This window comes from Gallinula chloropus (assembly GCF_964237585.1).
Source record: "Gallinula chloropus genome assembly, chromosome: 2".
In the NCBI taxonomy this organism is placed as follows: Eukaryota; Metazoa; Chordata; class Aves; order Gruiformes; family Rallidae; genus Gallinula; species Gallinula chloropus.
The window spans coordinates 104,364,535-104,383,232 of NC_140086.1; the positions used below are offsets into that span (position 1 = coordinate 104,364,535).

Below are 18,698 nucleotides of genomic sequence, written 5' to 3' on the forward strand. Positions count from 1 at the left end.
ACAAATGTATCACAAACTGGAAGTCACATGGTGATATTTTTCTACCACATGTGTGTTGCAATTCATGATGTCTGGAAAGTATATAAGCCTTCCAAAGCAATGACAAACAATTTTCAATGCCTCTGTACATCTAACAAATGCAAACTTCATAGCTTATATTTCAAATAGCATATCTGTTCATAAAATTCTTCCTTTTTTCTTACAATGTTGCCTTTTGTAACAATTCAAATATCAAAATGACAAATGAACATAAATATTTTTGGTAAATATGCAGCCACTGTGGCTTAAAATGCTCTTTTTATATTTCTAGCAATAAAGAAACTAGTACTTACATACTCAAGGAAAATTAATACAAAATATTGTAAATACAGCCAAATGTAAAGATCTACAGCCATTTTTAATTAGACACTCCCAAATTAGTACTTTTAATCTAATTTTGTAGGTACCTGAGCTGATCAGCAGATATTAAGTGGCTTGCTAAGAGTCACACACAGACATGTTAGAATGTGTTGAACCCTCTCCAAATCAGTACATTCCCCCCAGGGTAGACCTTTATGAGGATAAAACTGACAACCACTTTTATCCTGCAATCTTTAATTTAGACTAGAAAAACAAGTTCTCAGAAAAGTCAAATACATGCTCATTATCAACCAGGATAAAAATGACAGTCACCAGAGATAATAAATACAAAATGATTCCACTATCATTCCACAGATTTTTTAGGAAATTAAATTTCAGTAATATTATAATTTAAAGATGAAAAATAGTGCTTTACAATAACATAACACATTACAGAATATAAAGGTGCATTAAATGAAGCACAAAAGCTTTGATTAACCACAAAACCAAAAAGCTATTATGAAGTGCATGAAGAAAAAAAAAATAGCATTCACCTCAGCTTCTTAAGTGGTAGGTCTGACAATATGATGCTGAAAAAGGGAACGGATACACTCACATATTTAAAAAAGATATGTTTTCTACATCTGTACTAGTGATCTTTTTAATCAATATGTATTTTTATTGTACCCCCCCCCACATATAATATTCTGTTTAATTAAATTTCTAAACAATCCATACACTTAGTAATTTCTTTTTTAATTCCTTTTTTACTTTCATTAGAAGCAAAATATTTTTAAACAGCGTTAGGCTTATGATACAGGCAAAATACTGCAATTTATTTCACTAAGCAAGGACATCTTACATACAATTTGCAAGCTTCTGAGATATTGAAAGTTAATGAAACTGCAGATCAATAGGATTAGAAAGGTGAGTCACAGTCGTTGTGATCCATCGAGCTGTAAACTCTAAGGCTGTTTCTGAAACTGCTAATAATCAGATTCTTCCTGCCCTTGTATTTTCTGAAAGCAGTAAAGCAGAAAATACAGTTGTGCAAATGAGACCACATTTGGAGCAGTTTCATGAAAAATGATGGTTAAGGAAAAACGTTCTGTATGTCATACTCCAAAGTTAAAAACTATGTTGAAGAGAAACAAATTTCCTTAAGACCACCCTAAATGTTGGCATCACCCTGTTAAAAAGATTTTTTTTTTTTTTCAGGACAGTAAAATCTGGGCTAGCAGTGAAAGCCAAGCGGAGTCCTTACATATTCCTTCCAGGTTGGAGAAAGTAATGTAAAGGGTAAATGTGAAGGATAGGAAAGTTGCCTTGCTGTAATTATGTACTAAGAATAGTAACAGTAACTACAAGTACATTTCTATCAGTATTGTTACAGTATACACAACACTTAGAAAAGATATTGAAATCATGAGAAATTTCTTCAACTCAATTAATGAAAATTTTACTGCAAAATTGCCATGGAGTTCCTTGGTTGCAGTACTTTTCTACTCTTCCAATCACATGATTTAAAAAAAAATCTGTCTTTATCAATTTTAAATGACAAGGTCATTTCAGATGTAAAATAATTAATTATACAAAGTCTCTACACAAACCAAGTCATTTTCTTTTTGTGACAGGTGTCATCTATGGTGCCTGAACATAAAAGGCTTCAAAAGAAAACTAAAAAGACCTTGCATCGAGCATAAGCTAGTTTTGCTGTAAGTACTTGCCTATTACAGGTTGAAGCATGAAACAGAGACGGGAACAAAAAGAAGCTTCAAATGTCACATGCCTGTATGACATTCAGGAACTGTTTCTACGGGTAGATTGCACCAGTTACAGAGCTGGCATCCTTGACTATCAAAAGTGTGAAGAACTAAAAAAAAGGGTTTAGGCATCTTAAAAAAAATAATCTGTTGAACACATTTTTCATGTGTGAGCATGTATGCACACATGGTTGTGTCATTTTGTAGACCCATCCCAGTGCTTTATGAGACATCTCAAAAGCAGAAACATGAACTACTATTTTTATGTAAAAGAATACAGCTATCAACCCAAATGAGAATTCCACCTACCAAGTGATAGGTGGATATGATGCAGTGGTATTTTTGATATTTCTAGGCACTAGCATGAGAGAAGTTTACAATGTCGTTGCCAATATTTGTAGGATTCCTGAAACTATCACTCACTGCATTTATAAAGACCTGCCCTATTTGACTTTTGTTGAGATCACAGATATAATAAAATCTGTTTAAAAATTACATAGGAATATTTAACTGTCAAAAAAGACCTAGCATTCTCAAGAAGATTTAAGATTAATTTATTATTCCAGTTGTATAATTCCTCAGTGACCTTCTTCAACGTATATCAAGATAACCAGCATTTCATCTCTTCATGCTTATCTCAAGCCTTTTCTATGGTCACTAGCAGCATAAGCACTGTTTACTCACACCATCTTCTTAAAGACACTCAAATAATAAAAGTTGGTAAACTTTCCCTCCCACTCACCTTTTATTTCCTTTTTTAGGTAAGCTTTTAATAAAAGGCAATATTGAGAATGCAGTCAAGCAAAATACAACAAGGAAAAGCTCCTAGCATATCTGTTAAAATTCCATTCAGTTTGGCTGTGATTCCAGTTAAACCACAATAGGCCTAATTAACTACAAAAATAATTCTAAAGTTCCACAGAAAGCTTCCAACTTACAGAATGAAGCATAAGCATTAGTCTTCAAAAAATTAACATTAATCTGTTGGAATAAAAACATTATTAAGATAATGACAACAAAGTACAGAAAGTCTGGTCAGTAAGAATTATTAAAATGAAATGAAAGAAGCAGATGAAGTATTTTCAAGCATCATTAAGGCTTTGCTTCTTTTTCAGGCCCAATCTACTTGGAAAAGGATTCATAAGAAAAATTCTAAATGCCATCTAAAGAGTACTTTTGTTGTTATAGATTAAAGAAAGAGTTTCCTACACAAACACATAAACATCATACACATTGCTATTCTACAACACTAATTGGCTTGTACTTATTGATAAATGTTTCTTTTAGTGAAGAACTTTCAGTCATTGTGTATCACTAGTCACAGTGTCTGATCTCACTTGGATTTGTTGGACAAGATCAAGACATAAGCATGCAGTTCTCAGTCCAGAAGCAGAAATTCTGTAAAATCTCACTGAAGTTACACATCCATTTGGTATCACAGGTGATAAAGTAAAAAGAGGCTAAGAGTATCTTTTATTGCCATGGCAACAGATCTAGTTTCAGTTTTCTGCAGTTGACAATATAACCTTGACAGTGAAAAAGGATTGTGGCCATCCAGTGAGAGTAAGCCAAACAACATTTTCTTTGGCAGGGCTCAATAACCCAAAATAGCCTAGCAGTTTGCTAGTTAACTATCAATTCCCTCCTAAACAGATCATCAATATTGAATATTCAGTAATGCGTTATCAAAACCTTTTTCACCCTGAATGAAAGTAGATTTACTTTGACACTGACAAGGTAATTTAATGCCCTTAAACTGGGCAGTAAGCTAGACAGTTGCCATTAGCGTCCCACACTATAGATTTGTGCCCCTCCAACTTGCTACTTCTCACTGCAAAATATTACACAGGTAAGTTCAGTGCTTTGCCAATGAGACAAAAACATGGCTTTAAGCATTCTGTTTAGGTTCACAGCTCAGTTTTGCCAAGTTATGCAGATAAATCAGCTCTAAGCCACTGACTCTGAGATTCAATAAAGTTCTTTCTTTGGAAAGATACAAGCCTTTCAAACCTACTTCATGATTTACAAAAGCATCACTAATAAGTGTTCCTCTTAAAGCCCTAGACTGTACTTTCATATGATTGGATTTGTTGTCTTCAGTGAAAGGTGATAAAAACAACCTGGGACTTCAGGCATCCAAAGATTTAACTGACAGCCTGCCCTAGACATAAAGGGCTACCTGCACATTGCTTATATAGCAGTAGCAGCAGCAGACAGTAATTATACATTTAATTGGAGTTCTAGTCATGTCTCATAAATGAGCCAACATTTATAATCAGCTCGAAGAACCATTCTCAGCTCAGACCATATGACTCAGGCAGGACTCGTATGTAAATAAACACATTTCTGTTCCCCCTCCCACTTTCACAAAACCAGTATTTTATCAAGTTCTGATTTTTTCTTTTCTCTTGTCATACATTTGTGGACTCATTAAACCAGATTTCCATATACTCATGTTTACAATTATATAGATTTTATGACACATCCAAGTGAGTTGTCTATCACCAGAACCAATGGCAGGTAGGCATTTTCTTACTTAGTGCTGCTTATGATACAGGTGCTCATTTACATATGTAAAAACATTGAAATACAATAGAAAATTTGGCTCACATTTAGAGTGGGTGGGAGCAAAAGGGGAGGCTCAGGTAGGTTCTATTATTTCAAAGAGGAAAATCACAGGTGCTTTAACACCTATTCAAAATACACCCTTCAAAACAAGAAAAGCCTCTGACAACAATATAACCTATTGATGGTATCTTTTCAGGTTTCCTTTTTTTCCTTCCTCTGCAGGTGTGTTGAACTGTGGCTGTGGACAATAAGCACATTCACATACCTAGAAGCAGAGCCAGCATACCTTCGGGGAAAAAAGGTTAAAATGGTTAAGGTGGTAGAAGTGTTATTCCTGTCTTAATTCACTATTTAGGTGTACAATTATTTTCACACACCAGGAAAGCACATGTGTTTTTTTTTTTAGAACACAATTCAATACACCCAACACAAATGAACATGTGATTCTTACAAGCATCTAAAGTTTACCTTATTTTCAGAGTTCTAAAACCATACAGCCCTAATTATTACCCATAAACATTCCTCACAATATTTGCTGCTTGTTGAAATACCTGCCTTGACCCTCCTATGGGCAGTTTTTTCTGCTACTGGTGCCAAAGACCTTGTAGCTTTACCAAGTAAAGCATCATCAAGAGGGACATACAGGACACAGCTATAACTTTAACTTTTGAGAGGAAAAGACATTTCCTTCTCCAAAAGTTTTTCTTTCAGAAGCGTTACTAATTTTTACAAGCCTTTTTCTTGCCCTTGGGAGTCAAGGGCTATACCATATAGGGATTGTCCTCTATTTTTAATTTTATTTTCTGTAATATTCACAGACCTTATACAATTTATTCTGACTGAGACTTCAGGCAACAATATGACTACTGTATTTAGTGAAATGGGAAATATATCACATATATGCAGAATTAGGGACAACAGTTCACTTGGATCACTTACTCCTTCCCATGTGCATGCATATTTACACTTTACAGTACGTATTCTTCCTCATTCATTGTTCTTTCTTGATTTTAAATGTTAATATGCAAGAAGAAAATGTACTGAAAAATTTGTTGTTCTTTTATCTGCTGCACACGGGAATTTGCTTTAGTACTTGCAAGAAAATAAAGTACAAGAGAATCAATACCTTCCCCCCCACACCTTTTTTATTTTTTTAAGAAACTTCTAGATACATACTTTCTGGATAACATCTGCAGCTTAGCAAGAGATTTATATTGTATAACAAGGAGAGCACATCTCAAAACTTCATTCATTTTTCAGTGGGTAGACATTTCTCATCTCTAATAGGCCTTTGCTCAAAAGCTGAAGTTATTCCAGCAAGACTCATGCTCCCATATATTCATTCCTGAACTCACATTATCATACATTTGATCTTTTATTTGCTTGCAGAAAGTATCAGCTTTCTGCCTGCACTTGTTTTTCTTCAGGAGATAAATCAATCAATCCCCAGCATTTCTGCTTGTACTGTTGCATACAGTACACAGTTACTGGATTGGGATAACAATGTCAATATTATTTTACATGTTTTCATTTGTTTAATATCTGAATCAAATAAACAAAACTTTAAATGTGATGAAAAAAGCATAAAACTCAAAAGAGTTAATGGGCAACGTTGATCAACTCTGTTCAGTTCTGTCAGCTGTATAAAAGGAATATGATTTTTTTTTTTAGTTACTGCAAAACGACTTCCTTGCTTTCGTTAGGTTTATACATTCTGCACATCTGCATTCTTCGCTCACCTGCTGACTTACAAACATTCTGGATTTAACATTCCAAAGTATGAGGGTTGTTAAAAAACACAACCCATTCCAATTCTTTTCTTTCCATTTCTTGGGTTTATCATTATTTTTTAGGACTGACCTGGCAAGATTCCTGAGGCTAAATGCTGAAGATACAAAAGGTCACTTTATTCTCTGAGTTATTGTGGATTTGCTTTGTGTTGGTCTCATGGATTTATATTTGAGCTTACAACAAAGCTATGATCATGAGGAGAAAGATTTTAAATCACACCAAAAGCACCCTTTCCACAACAAATGCAAATTCAACAATCTTATGGCCATACCTACAAACGAAAAAAAGTCACCAAAACTGAAGCCCTACCACATTTAAAATCTGCTCAACATGCAAATACAACTCAACATAATTGTTACTTTGTCAGATGTGAGAAGCTGAAGGTTTCAGAGAATAAGGACAGGAGGGACTTCAGCTTCCTTTGTCAGGTAACAGATAACCTGAGTTGCTATTGGTTGGGTTCTGTTCATTTGTCATGTAACATCTAATAACTCAACTTTGGTTTTGCTGAACACATTTGAATTTGAGCTACAAAAAATCCCAAGCCACCTTTCTATGATAGTATGAGTGCTTTTGAAACCCATGTGACACTACCTATGAAGTCTGACCATGACTCTAACAGCTGTTAATGACCAATTTGTACCATAACAACAGATAATGTGACAGATGATGTAGACACACCACCCAAAGGCTTTGAATATATATGACAGGTTTTAAGAAAGGAAGATTCACACACAGAAGAGCCCAGAGGAAGGTATTTTTATACTATAGCTTGACTTTAGACCTCTCTCCTCCTTCCACCACCTCCAATTCCATGGGCTTTTAGACCAACACAACTTTCAGAAACAAATTAATTCTGCTCCAGGAACAAGACTCCATAGAGACTGTATTTTGTATAGTCATACAAAAAGGAGGACATTTATATGACATAAACTGGTATGCCATAGGAAACTTAACTGTGTAGTCCATTCATTTGTCTTGTCAGAAAAGAACTGCACAGAGTGGATTGACAGACACTCACTGTATACCTTTGTTCTCAGTGAAGATTTATCACTCATACTAAAACCTCTCCCATCCTTAAGCCACTGAAAAGGAGAGAGGAAGTCGACACAATTAAAAAGAAATGCTGTAAAATAGAAACACATCCAAATTACGTTGTCCTTGATAAAGTGTTTCCTCTGGGCACTAGGCAGTTATTAGGTGGTCTGGTGCAAGCTTAAGACAACTCACAAAAGCCCCCTATCTTCAACAGTGCAAATGAGGTTAATGGACTCATTTTCACTCTGTGATTTGCTTTCTCTGTTCTGCTTTTTTATTTTATGCAGATAATTGGAAACAACAAAGAAATATCATTCTCTAGAGCTTAGTAGGGAAAGGAAGTTAACTTCTTTCCAAAAACTCAAATTCAAGACACAATAGGAAAATAAAACCAGTGGGGAGAGAAGAATAGTTATACAGAAGGGTAATAGGCAATTAGCATCCACCCTCCCACATACACCAGCTCACATTCACACAATCTACAGAAATGGCTGATCTTTAGCACAGCTTCCCCTAACTCTCAGGCTTGAATAAAACATCATTGCTGTCTGTCCCTTGGGAGGATCCTGGTACTGCTGGGAGATAGCCCAAGAGAGGCACAAAGGAAGGAAAAAAAAACCAAAACCCAAGCTGTAACAGTACTGAACATGATTTATCCTCTAAAGAATCCTCTTATGATTTACTTGTAATTTTTCAAAGCTTGAAAAGTTAGTTCTGTGGACAGAAGTCACGAAAGACACATCTCCTTTATTCACATACTGCTGTACGGGTTGTCAACATCCAGCTTTGACAGTCAGTGACAAGCTTTTCTATTCAAATGAATAAACAAACTGAGGAATAACCAGAATACATTTAGGAACTATTTTTGCGGGAAACAGAGTGTCAATTAGTTTCTCTAAAAGGACAACTTCCTCATAATTGTAGCTGGTGGCTGCTACTAGACAACGAGACAACTAAGGAAGCTGACTACCTGGGCCCAGGATACTACTTGGAGACCAAACCACCTATTCTTTTGTTAACACCTTCAGCGTTGAAACAGTGTTTAACCAGCCCTTACTGTACCCATCTGCACGCAGAGGAAGGCAGCACTCCAGTTCATAGGCTTGTTCCTGTCTGTCCCAAAATTTCTAATGCCAATAGCAAGACACAACCACCTTGTCCCTCTGTACTCCCCCTATTATGGATGCAGTTATCAAGTTCTAATCAAAATACTGTGAGTATAACTATGGACTTTTCCAGACATCACTGCAAACCTATCTGTGTAAAAGTCAGCTTATATATCTAATTTCTCTGGGAGGTTTTATCATTACATTTGGCATAGCAATATTCTCCTTGCCCACTCAATCTTTAATCCATTCCCAATTTTGATAGATTGTCTATTATGAGACTATGCGATATTGCCATTACAAAGTTATGATAATAATATATCAAATCCATCTTCCTTTTTTTTTCCATGAAAAAATGACAGTCACAAGAAATCACATTCAAATCTGTGGTATCTGCCTGTGGTAAATGCTGTCGGTGTTTTCATAGAAAAGGTCTACCTAGCATCTGCCTTAATACTTTAAGAAAACATTGTACTGCAGTACCAAAATACAACCTTTAAATCTTCTCTTCAGCAAAGACAACACTATTGCCTCTAGTATATATTTGCTAAATTGACACCAGGAGACTAGAATACAGAGGCACACTTATTATAAAACTCAGGGAAAGTCTGGAGAACAAAACATTCGCTAACATGTGGTTCTTCTTTCAAAGATAAAGAAGGAAAATTTAAATCAGAAGAACATACGTGTTCAGAGTCTTCCAGAAATGTTGAGTGTAGTCCCTGAGCACAAATTCAGTGAACTTAGACTTGTCAGTATTTTGTAAGATCAAGAAATAGGGCAGTGAAATGAGATGAATATAACTTTACTATCTTTAAAACTGATCATTTAGCTTCTGCATCCGAGATGTATGTTTTAATTTTAGGAACACAAAGGTTTAATATTCAAAATATCTGTGACTATTGTATTCAGAACTTGTATCAAGAATATTGTATTCAGAATATTGTATTCATAACTCTAGCAAAGAAATTGCTGGATTCCTTTTCACATTTAAATTTTATCATCACTAAATAATTGATAATTCTTTCTGCTAGCCCTCTAGCAGTTTGCAAACAAACAAATATAGCCATATCCTCTGAACTCAACAGTCAGTTGCCCCTTTCCTAAGGAATTACACATATTTGCAGAAAAAAAGGTACTTGAACCTTTCTTATCTGAAGTTACTCCTAATGAAACTAATGTAAGCAACAATTACCAAGTGGCAAAAATGTTTCAAATTCCCCACTATTCTCACTTCTTGACCCTATTCTTTCAAATATTACTTATTAAGAGCCATAACTTGAAATGTTTATAAAGAAAAATAAGGAGGAACACGTACATATAGAGGGAATAAAACAAAAATAACTTTGCATTACGAGATGCAGATCATGAAGATAAAGATTAGGTTTCTAACATGCATCCAAAAGACTGGCATTAAGCTGCAAGTAATCTCTAATTAACAGACATAAATAGCAAAATAATATGTGTATATATATATAGAGAGAGAGAGAGCGCACAATATTAAAGCGGGAGGATGCTAAAATGGGTTCATCAGATTTAAGTCCCCAATAAAGACTCCTCAGATTCACTCCTTGAGGCAGTTAAAACACAAAGGTACAATGTTGCAAGTGGAGACTTCATATTTTTAAATAGAACTGGACAGGAAGGTTAGGACAGTGCTATTCTGTTGATACACCTTTAGAAGACCTTCCATGTTATAAAAGATAATAAGGAAAAACAAAACCTCCATAGTTTAGACAACAGGACAATGTATTTGGGTGAACAGATGTGAGAACAACGCTTCAGAGAATAAATTATTTTCTTTCATATCCCACTAGAATAATTAATCTGCAAACATACTTTTTATGGAAGGATGTTGGAATCTAAAGCAGAAGTCAACAATTGGAAGTTGTGCATATTTCAGAATCTAGCTGAAATGACAACAAATCCACCAGCATTTTGACTGAGAAAGTGTGTGAAAGCTACCTAGAGAAACTAAACAATCTGTCCCTCACAACTAAATAATCAAAGGTAAAAGACAATTCAGAAGAAATCAGGCAATCTCTTTCCAGAAATAGAATAATGTTCTGGACATTGTATCTATCAGAGTTTAATACTGGATGTATTATGTATAGCATTTCTTTTAATTTTTGATAGCAAGTTCATTTAAGGAGAATGCCTCCGACTGTCCTGACAAATTGAAAGTGGTATGTTTTGATGTCAAAATAACTTCCAGGCTCTAGCATATGACATCTGGCCATGCTAGAACCCTTATTTGAGGCAGTATGATGAACAAATATTCAGCATTATTAGGTGAATTAAGGATATTGGGATTGTGATATCATGGACACAGTATTTCCAGAAATGTTGTGTCATCAGTATCTGCAGGATTACAATCTATTTTTAATTAACTATATATTAGTTTTGTAACATCATTTAAGCACTAATTTACATATATATTTTAAGGATTCTACTGATAGAAGATAATGAAATGAGAATAACCTTGAAAGAATTTCTTCCCCTGTTTACTCAAGGTACTTCATATGCCACTAACTTTTTCATCACTTGCACAATATTATGACTATTTGCAGTATCACATTTATAGTTTATTTGATTAGCTATGAACCTTACAAAATTGAAAAAAAAAATCTGTTTTCAACACTAATAAATTCTACTTTTTGAATTCCCATTCTCTGCCCGAAGTTCTCATGTGCAACATTACATGTGTGGGACACTTCAGATGTACAACTTATAATTCCTTCGTGATCTTAGCATTTGAGCTTGCTAAGAACTCTGCTTGAACAAAGATTGCAAGTCATTGCTGAATTGGATTTTTTTTTCAAATTGGACTAGCAGTACAAAAAATTATACGTATGCTTGAGTTAAAAAACTCTTAATAAAATTTTCCTATAAGACAGTAGCATATAAAAAACTTTTCAGCATGCTCAATAGGCTTTTCAATACAGGATTTTAAATATCTATTTTATATATCTAAGAGTTTTGATGGCGTATTTTCTTAAATGCAAACATAGGGCAACAAGGGGAAAAATCATTAAAGCCATATTTTGCAAGAACTCTTTTTAGTATATACTCTGCCAATAGACATAAATACAGAACAATCTAAGGCTTCAATTTATGAAAGTTTCTTAATTACCCACAATGATTACAGCTCAAAAAAAAATATCAGCAAAAGGTTAAGACTTGTCCTGAGCAATGATATTTTTTTCTCTTCAGGATTCTGAACTTAAAAGGATAAGTTTATCTCTCTTCTCAGTGCCATTTAATTAAACTACTAATGGAAGGTTGCCCTTTCAGAGAACAGTCTCTGAAATATTCAGAGAAAATCTGGGAAATCATTCCAAGTCAGATTGACTTTTGTACAGAACTTCTCAGAGTTTCTTTTTCAAGGATGAGGAGTTGTAAAAAGATTCTTAAAACTAAAATTAGGTTTAGTATCTTACTTTTTGATTAGCAGCACCTAGCTATTTTAGCCATATTTATGTGAATGAATTACATCATGAGCTCTGTTTCACCTATTACGTAGATTAAAATACAACAGCACTTGAGGCAGATACTTGATTTTTGTAATTATTTTTTTTTTTACCTCCAAAGTAATACTTCTCTCCAGTCTTAACTTGTAGAGGGCTGTTTGTCCGAACAGCTGAAGCTTCGTCGCCATCAACGGTGAGGACAGCAAAATTTTCCTTAGCTAGGAATCTGACTTCATGCCACTGCCCATCATTGAGACCAGAGCCTATGAAGAACAGAAAACATTGGAACATTTAGTTCAATACTTATTATCTTTTAGTGTTTTGTGTGTCTTTCTACTAGGCTCATTATGTAAGATATAATGTAGGGTATTGCAGAAATGAAATAATTTTACTGTAATAGCAATGCATTGTTATTAACTATTACCAAAAACCCCAACATTATATCATAAATACAAATCTTGAAACTACCAAAGTGTCCATGCTTATATCTAATTACAGATGTTATCACTCACCTTTCCCATCAGAAGCTCAAATTATACATTGTGCTATATAGAGTATCTCTTAATTGTTTCTGTGATCAAGTTCAAAAGGAAAATATATTGATTAATCCATTTAACTATAGTAACAATCCCCAAAGGCTAATTATTGCCGCATTTACCAAAAGCCAGATATTTCTAAGAAAATATAGGAGGGTGAAAGGCTCCCATGGAAGGTGACTTTACAGATAATCATGTCATTGCAATGTGGGGCTAGTCACAGAAGATGAAGACGTTATCACTGAGGCACCGCAAAACCAGCAAATGTCTGCCAAACCCCCCTATCTTAGGGGAGCACCATCCTCTTGTTACTGGTAGCAGTGAAGCAGACAGATCTGTTCATTCATTCAGATCTTTTAAAAACCAGATTTTTTTATACTTCTGACATTGTCTCCAGCACCTGGCAGGAAGCCAGCGTGCCTGGCATGTTAAGCTGTCATTGTGGAACAGCAAAAGAGTGCTAACTTGTTCTAGTCATTACGGCGCAGATAGGTTATGTTGGGTCTTCAAGTTAAGTAGCAAACGCTCTAGTAAAAGTAAATTCTAAATTTGAGGAACTCTTATAAGTGACAATTATCTCCATGTAGATAAAATTGCTAAGTCACCTTAGCAAAAATGTCACTTGCCAAAATAATTTACAATACAGTAAGTTTTTAAAATTAAGTGGGACACACAACATCAGCAGAATATAACATTAGATAAACTTTCCAAATATAAGAATATTATCTTCTATAAACAGGAATAATATTCATGGCAAACAAATATACCTAGATATTTAATGATTTATTTTTCCCCCCAGTGCTTCCACATGTTTAAGATACAAAATCAAGTCCTGAGTCTTATACCTTGGAATATATTTGGAATGTGTCAGTGTGAATAAAAATGGCAGAAACCCTTTAAAAAATGTATCAATACAAAAGGTTTCTACCAAAACTTGTTCAAACTGTAGTAATAGGTGAAAGACCTAATACACTAAACATAGAAGTTTTCTGTTTGTAAGCTCCTTTTTATTTTTCAACACATCTGACAAAGAAGCAGAAAAACATCTAACTCCAACACAGGTAAAAATAATTTCAACAGACAATAAACTCAGAAAGGAAAAATACATGCCGCCTTATAGTTTCAAACCAAAATTGTTACAGTGTTCCTACAAGTGAAGTGTATCACAACATAAATAAAACCCCAATCTTCCATCTCTCTGACAGTTTTTATGGGGTTACTCGGTGACCTGGGTTATATAGGGTCACTCACTAACAATGATGAGACACATCTGGACAAAGTTAAAACACAAGGGACAAAATTGGTGGCATGGGCCGTTTGTCAGTGAGTCAGAGGCTAAAGTGCTCTCTGAAAAGGGGGATATTTCAGAAAACAAGAAGCAACAGGCCATCAAGCAATAAAGCGTCAGCCTACCTTGAAGACTGTTTGTATTGCATCAAAAGAGGTAATAGAAAAGCTTTTGCAGCTCCAGAAACTGCACCCAGTGTCACACCTCACCTGATCTCTCTGAATGCGTCCACCTCCCGCAAGCATCAAAACATCACTGCTTTTCTCTTCCCCCTGTCCTCAATTTGCAGTGGCACCAATTTAGATGGCAAATTTCTCCTAAATCTTTCACAGTAGTAACTTTCCAGGCCATTGCTGCTTGTGCTTTGATTTTTTTAATATGATGGTTCAACAACTAAACAAAAGGTTCTTGATTAGATATAAACACATGCAGAAAATGTTATCCGTTTTAAGTGCCCAGATACTGCCAGAGGGGTCTGTGCTGCGGTTCCTGTGAGGAGAGCCCAAGACTGCTCCGGGCCGGACACCGCCAGTTCCAACCGGTTACAGCGGCCCCACCACGGGGCACAGTTGAGCCCCTCGGCCGCAGGTGGGCACCGCGGGGACGGCGCCTTTGAAGAAGGGCAGGATGCTGCCTGGAGGTGAGGGGGTGTGAGAAGCAGTCACGGGAGCCTGAGGAAGAGGACTTCAGCTGCTCTCTCTCAGCAGAGAGTCCCCTGCGGAGCCCCCAGCAGTGTTTCGGGGCGGGGGGGGGGGGGGGTGAGGCGTGGGTGTCGGGGGAGCTGCTGCCTGTGGAGAGCCCGCGCTGGGGCTTTAGGCCAACGGCCTGAGGAGGCAGGAGCGGCAGAGGGGAGCGGGTGCTTCCCGAGCGTGCCCCGTGTCCTCCTGTGCTGCTCGGGAACAGGCGCCAGGGGGGCTGGAAGTCAGGAAGTGAAATTGAGGTTGGGAGTAGGAAAAGTGGCGTTTTCGTGATTGGTTTTTTACTACAGAAATTCGTTTTAATTAAGTCTGTTTTGCTTGCAGAACAGTTGTAATTGTTACGTGGCCTCCCTGTCCTGCACCAGGAGCTGATTCTCAGCCGTGTTTTCTCCCCTTCTCCTGTTGAGGGGGATTGAGAGCAGCTGGGTGCAGCAAAACACCACAGCAGCTGGTAGAGCTAAAGATTGATGCCATGAAATTGGAATTTCACTGTATTTCTTACAGTACGCTTTAGTTTTCCATCCTCACCTCTGGAAGATAGCCTTTCATAAAGGAATGAACTGATGGTATTAATGACAAACGTGTTTTAAGCTGGCTATTGCAGGAGATGCAAAATACTTTAGTTATATCAGTTTCTATTTTTGACTGCATATCTTAGTCTGCTCTGTACATTCTGAATCAGTTTTGCAAAAATACCTGTGCTTTCCTTGTATGGCATGCTAAATAACACTAGAACAGGGACTGGAACCGTGTACGCAGGCTAAAGAGGCAATCTCAGACATCAGGGTATGTAGTTATTTACTACTATGTGCCTGACTGCTTGAATAATCTTTATTGGAGAGTTTGGGTTCATCTTTTAGGGACCATGAGATGTAAAAAAAACCCCAACAACCACACACACCCCCCACCCCACACCCACAATTAGCTCAGCTTCTCCCTGAACAAATAGGGTAAATACTGAAGAGGAGGAAACAAACAAACAAAACCAGCTCCATTGTTTCAGTCACAACCAATTTGTGGAGTCCCTCCATGCATTGGGGTTTTTTTTGCGACACACACGTACACATGTGCACACTATTTGTTGAACTCAACATGGATTTCTGTACATCTTAAAAGTCTGAAAACATTTTTTCTTAAAACACAGTGATGTTACCTGCTGAATTAACAAGTGAAAATGGTGCAGAGTATGCTAACTCTCCCAGCGTGCAGTGAAGGAAAAACACCCCAAGCTCACTTACAGCACACTAAAAAACTGAACATTGCAATGACTCAAGGCTAGCAGAAAGGTGCAGCAGTGGAGCAGGTGGATCTGCTGAGCAGATGGAATAGAAATAAGAGCATGAGAAGAACTGCAGGTTGTCAACAAAACCGAATTCCATACACTCTCTGTGGGCAGAGCATTTAGCAAAATACACTAAGGGTACATGTTGCTGCCTGTAACCTGCTTGAAAGAAGCATAATTGGATGACTGGTATTTTGCTGTATATTTGCCCTTACCATGTGGCATTGTTTTTGTCAGGCCCTGAAAGTCACCCTGTTTCAGCTTTATGAACTCTTCACTGTATTGACTCCAAAATGATTATGAGTTAAGGCTGTCTTAGCCTCACAAATTAGCCAACCTTATGGAGCTTTACAGTATGACAGTAACATTTCTAACTATTCTGGATGAAACTTTCCACAAATATTCAAGTGCAATTCTACGTTTTTTTTAAGAAAACTTTTTACTGCCACATTTTCCTGTGATTTTTCTCAATGATAATGAGAATCCCTCTCTATAACTCTGCAAGCACTCACTATCATCTTTACAGAATTTTGCTCCCCAGTGGTGTAACTAAAAGCACCTTTTACCTCTGCCTGTGTTTTTATCTGCTTTTTATTTACACTTTGTTTTAGAGGCATTAGTGTTGATACTTCTTTCTTAATGTGATAATGCTTAGTTCCAAGGACTTAAATTTGTTATTGAGATAGATGGTATATTCTCCTATAGGAGATAAATTTGTACAGCTGCATGACCTATTTTTATTGGAATATTTTATTATATGCCTGATATATAGTGAGGAATTATTTCTACTTGTACTTAAAAAAAAAGTCAAGCTTAAAGGGTATCTGTCTGTAAACCAAGATTTAATACTAAGGCTAGAACATGGCTCTTTCTATTAAAAGTATTTTCAGCTTTAAAGTTTAGAACAGAAAATATCCCAAATGCACAGTGGTGATTTCTCATTGCAGTTTAATCTCTCTCATCAGAACTGATACATATATTTATTTGCATTCTTTTTTTCTTATTGTAACTTTCTGGTATACAAATTGAGGAAAGAGAAGATGCACATACTGCTGCCACCACTAATTCCCCCCTGAGTTCTGGAAAAGCTGGTTTCATATGCAAATTAAATATGTTAATGAAATTTATTCTTTCTATCTAGGATTTCTATTTAAATGACATTATTTTAAAAGTAGGACTCTTGAGGTAGGTGCTTTGATTGAACAAGAAGCAGCAGATGTTTTGCTTATTACAGACATGGAAGAAGGATTAGATTAACGAATACCAAAAAACTGCAAGAGTTTGATACATAATGGAGAACTCAAAAGACAACATCTGTTTGAGTTATGCTTCAGAGAAAACAATGGTAGCAAAAATCTCAGATTCTTCTACAGTTAATTTTATGTGATCCAATCTTCCTATAGAAGGTCCTGACCCATGCAGTGGCTATGAATGAGTGCCAGATTATACAGCCTGCTGATGTATGTGGCCAGAATTATTCTGAAGTCAACAGCTACATCAGAGCAGAACCTCATAGTAATTTTGAAATATTACTGTAACTCAGAATTCGGTTAAAATGTTTAAAGCAGGGAAATAATAGTATCATTAGCACTCCATGAAGCACTCAAACAATGTAATACTATGTGGCTGCATACTGACCTTTAGTTCCTACTGTAGTAGTTAATATACTGTAATTTCTTGTAAATTCTTATTAGGAGATTAAACCCTCAGTACTCCAGATGGGGAGACTTCGAAGCAGAACAGGGAGCAGGCACATGAGCAGCCCTCACAGAAGTGCTGTAAACAAGGATACTTTCCTGGGTATTCAGCAATGACTCTATAGATTCCTTGTAATCCAGGAATCCACAAGTCCAGTCAAAGTTTCTCTGTCAGTGGCAAGACCCATCCTGTCAGAGGCTGAAGGCAGAGGGAGAGGTTTCAATTCAGCCAGCCAGCACCATGTTTTGTCTGAGGATGGTGGTGTAGTTGCTATTCGTGCCTAATCCCTCACTAAATCAGTACAATTTTGCACTAAAACCAGACTATAAGGAAACAAGACGACAATGTGTTGTTTGAAACATTCAGCAACAATATATGAAATGAATATTCAATCAGAAAAAAAAAAACAGCGGGATGTCATTAAAAGAGCTGTGCTTTTCTGTGCTAATCATATTTTTTAGACTGTGAAAACAAAATGACAGTTGTTCCTATGATAATAGGTTAGATATTTTATGGAATAAGTTATCTAACTATATAGTCCGGTTTAGGATTTATGATTCACAATAGTCCTTTTCATGTTTAGCTTTATTAATTTTTAAGCTATCCAGATGATCAGTAAGCTGAGACACTGGCAAATGCAGTCCTTGAAGGGATCTTAATGATGGGAAAACACTGTTCTCCAGCAAAAACAAAACAGTTATGACAAATACCATCCTCGTGTTTCAGCTCAAGGTTCTTGATTAAGGTGAGCAGCATGCCACAATTTTGCCTGTTGACGATATTTTATTTATACTACACTTTGTCTGCATGTTAATGCCAGAAGAAAAAGATGAACATATAGCTTTCAGTACATCTCTAGCCTTGTATACATAGGATGCATTTAAAAACAAACAAACCAACCAAACAAAAAAATAGGTAATTTTCCTATTTGCATTGTTAACACTGTTGTGCAGTGCACTGAAAATGCAGCAATTTCATACAACTGCAATGCTGCAGACTCTGTAGCATTCAAACCTGTTCTTATAAGAGGCTTGAGTACTGGTGATTTCAATGAAATGGACCATAAACCTGGCAAATAACGGTCAGACTCATAATGATTTTTTGGTTCTGTCTGTCAGCGA

At 36.3% G+C, this 18,698-nt stretch overlaps 1 protein-coding gene across 1 annotated transcript in view; it reads right to left on the minus strand.

Annotated features, from left to right (window-relative positions):
• The window catches only part of CNTNAP2 (contactin associated protein 2), a gene marked incomplete at both ends in the record, with an annotated part of 1,153,104 nt that overhangs the window by 501,668 nt on the left and 632,738 nt on the right, over positions 1–18,698 (minus strand). The window contains one exon of the mRNA XM_084260050.1: positions 12,189–12,338. Coding sequence (XP_084116176.1) covers positions 12,189–12,338 — 150 coding nt within the window. The remainder of the gene's footprint in view (positions 1–12,188; positions 12,339–18,698) is intronic.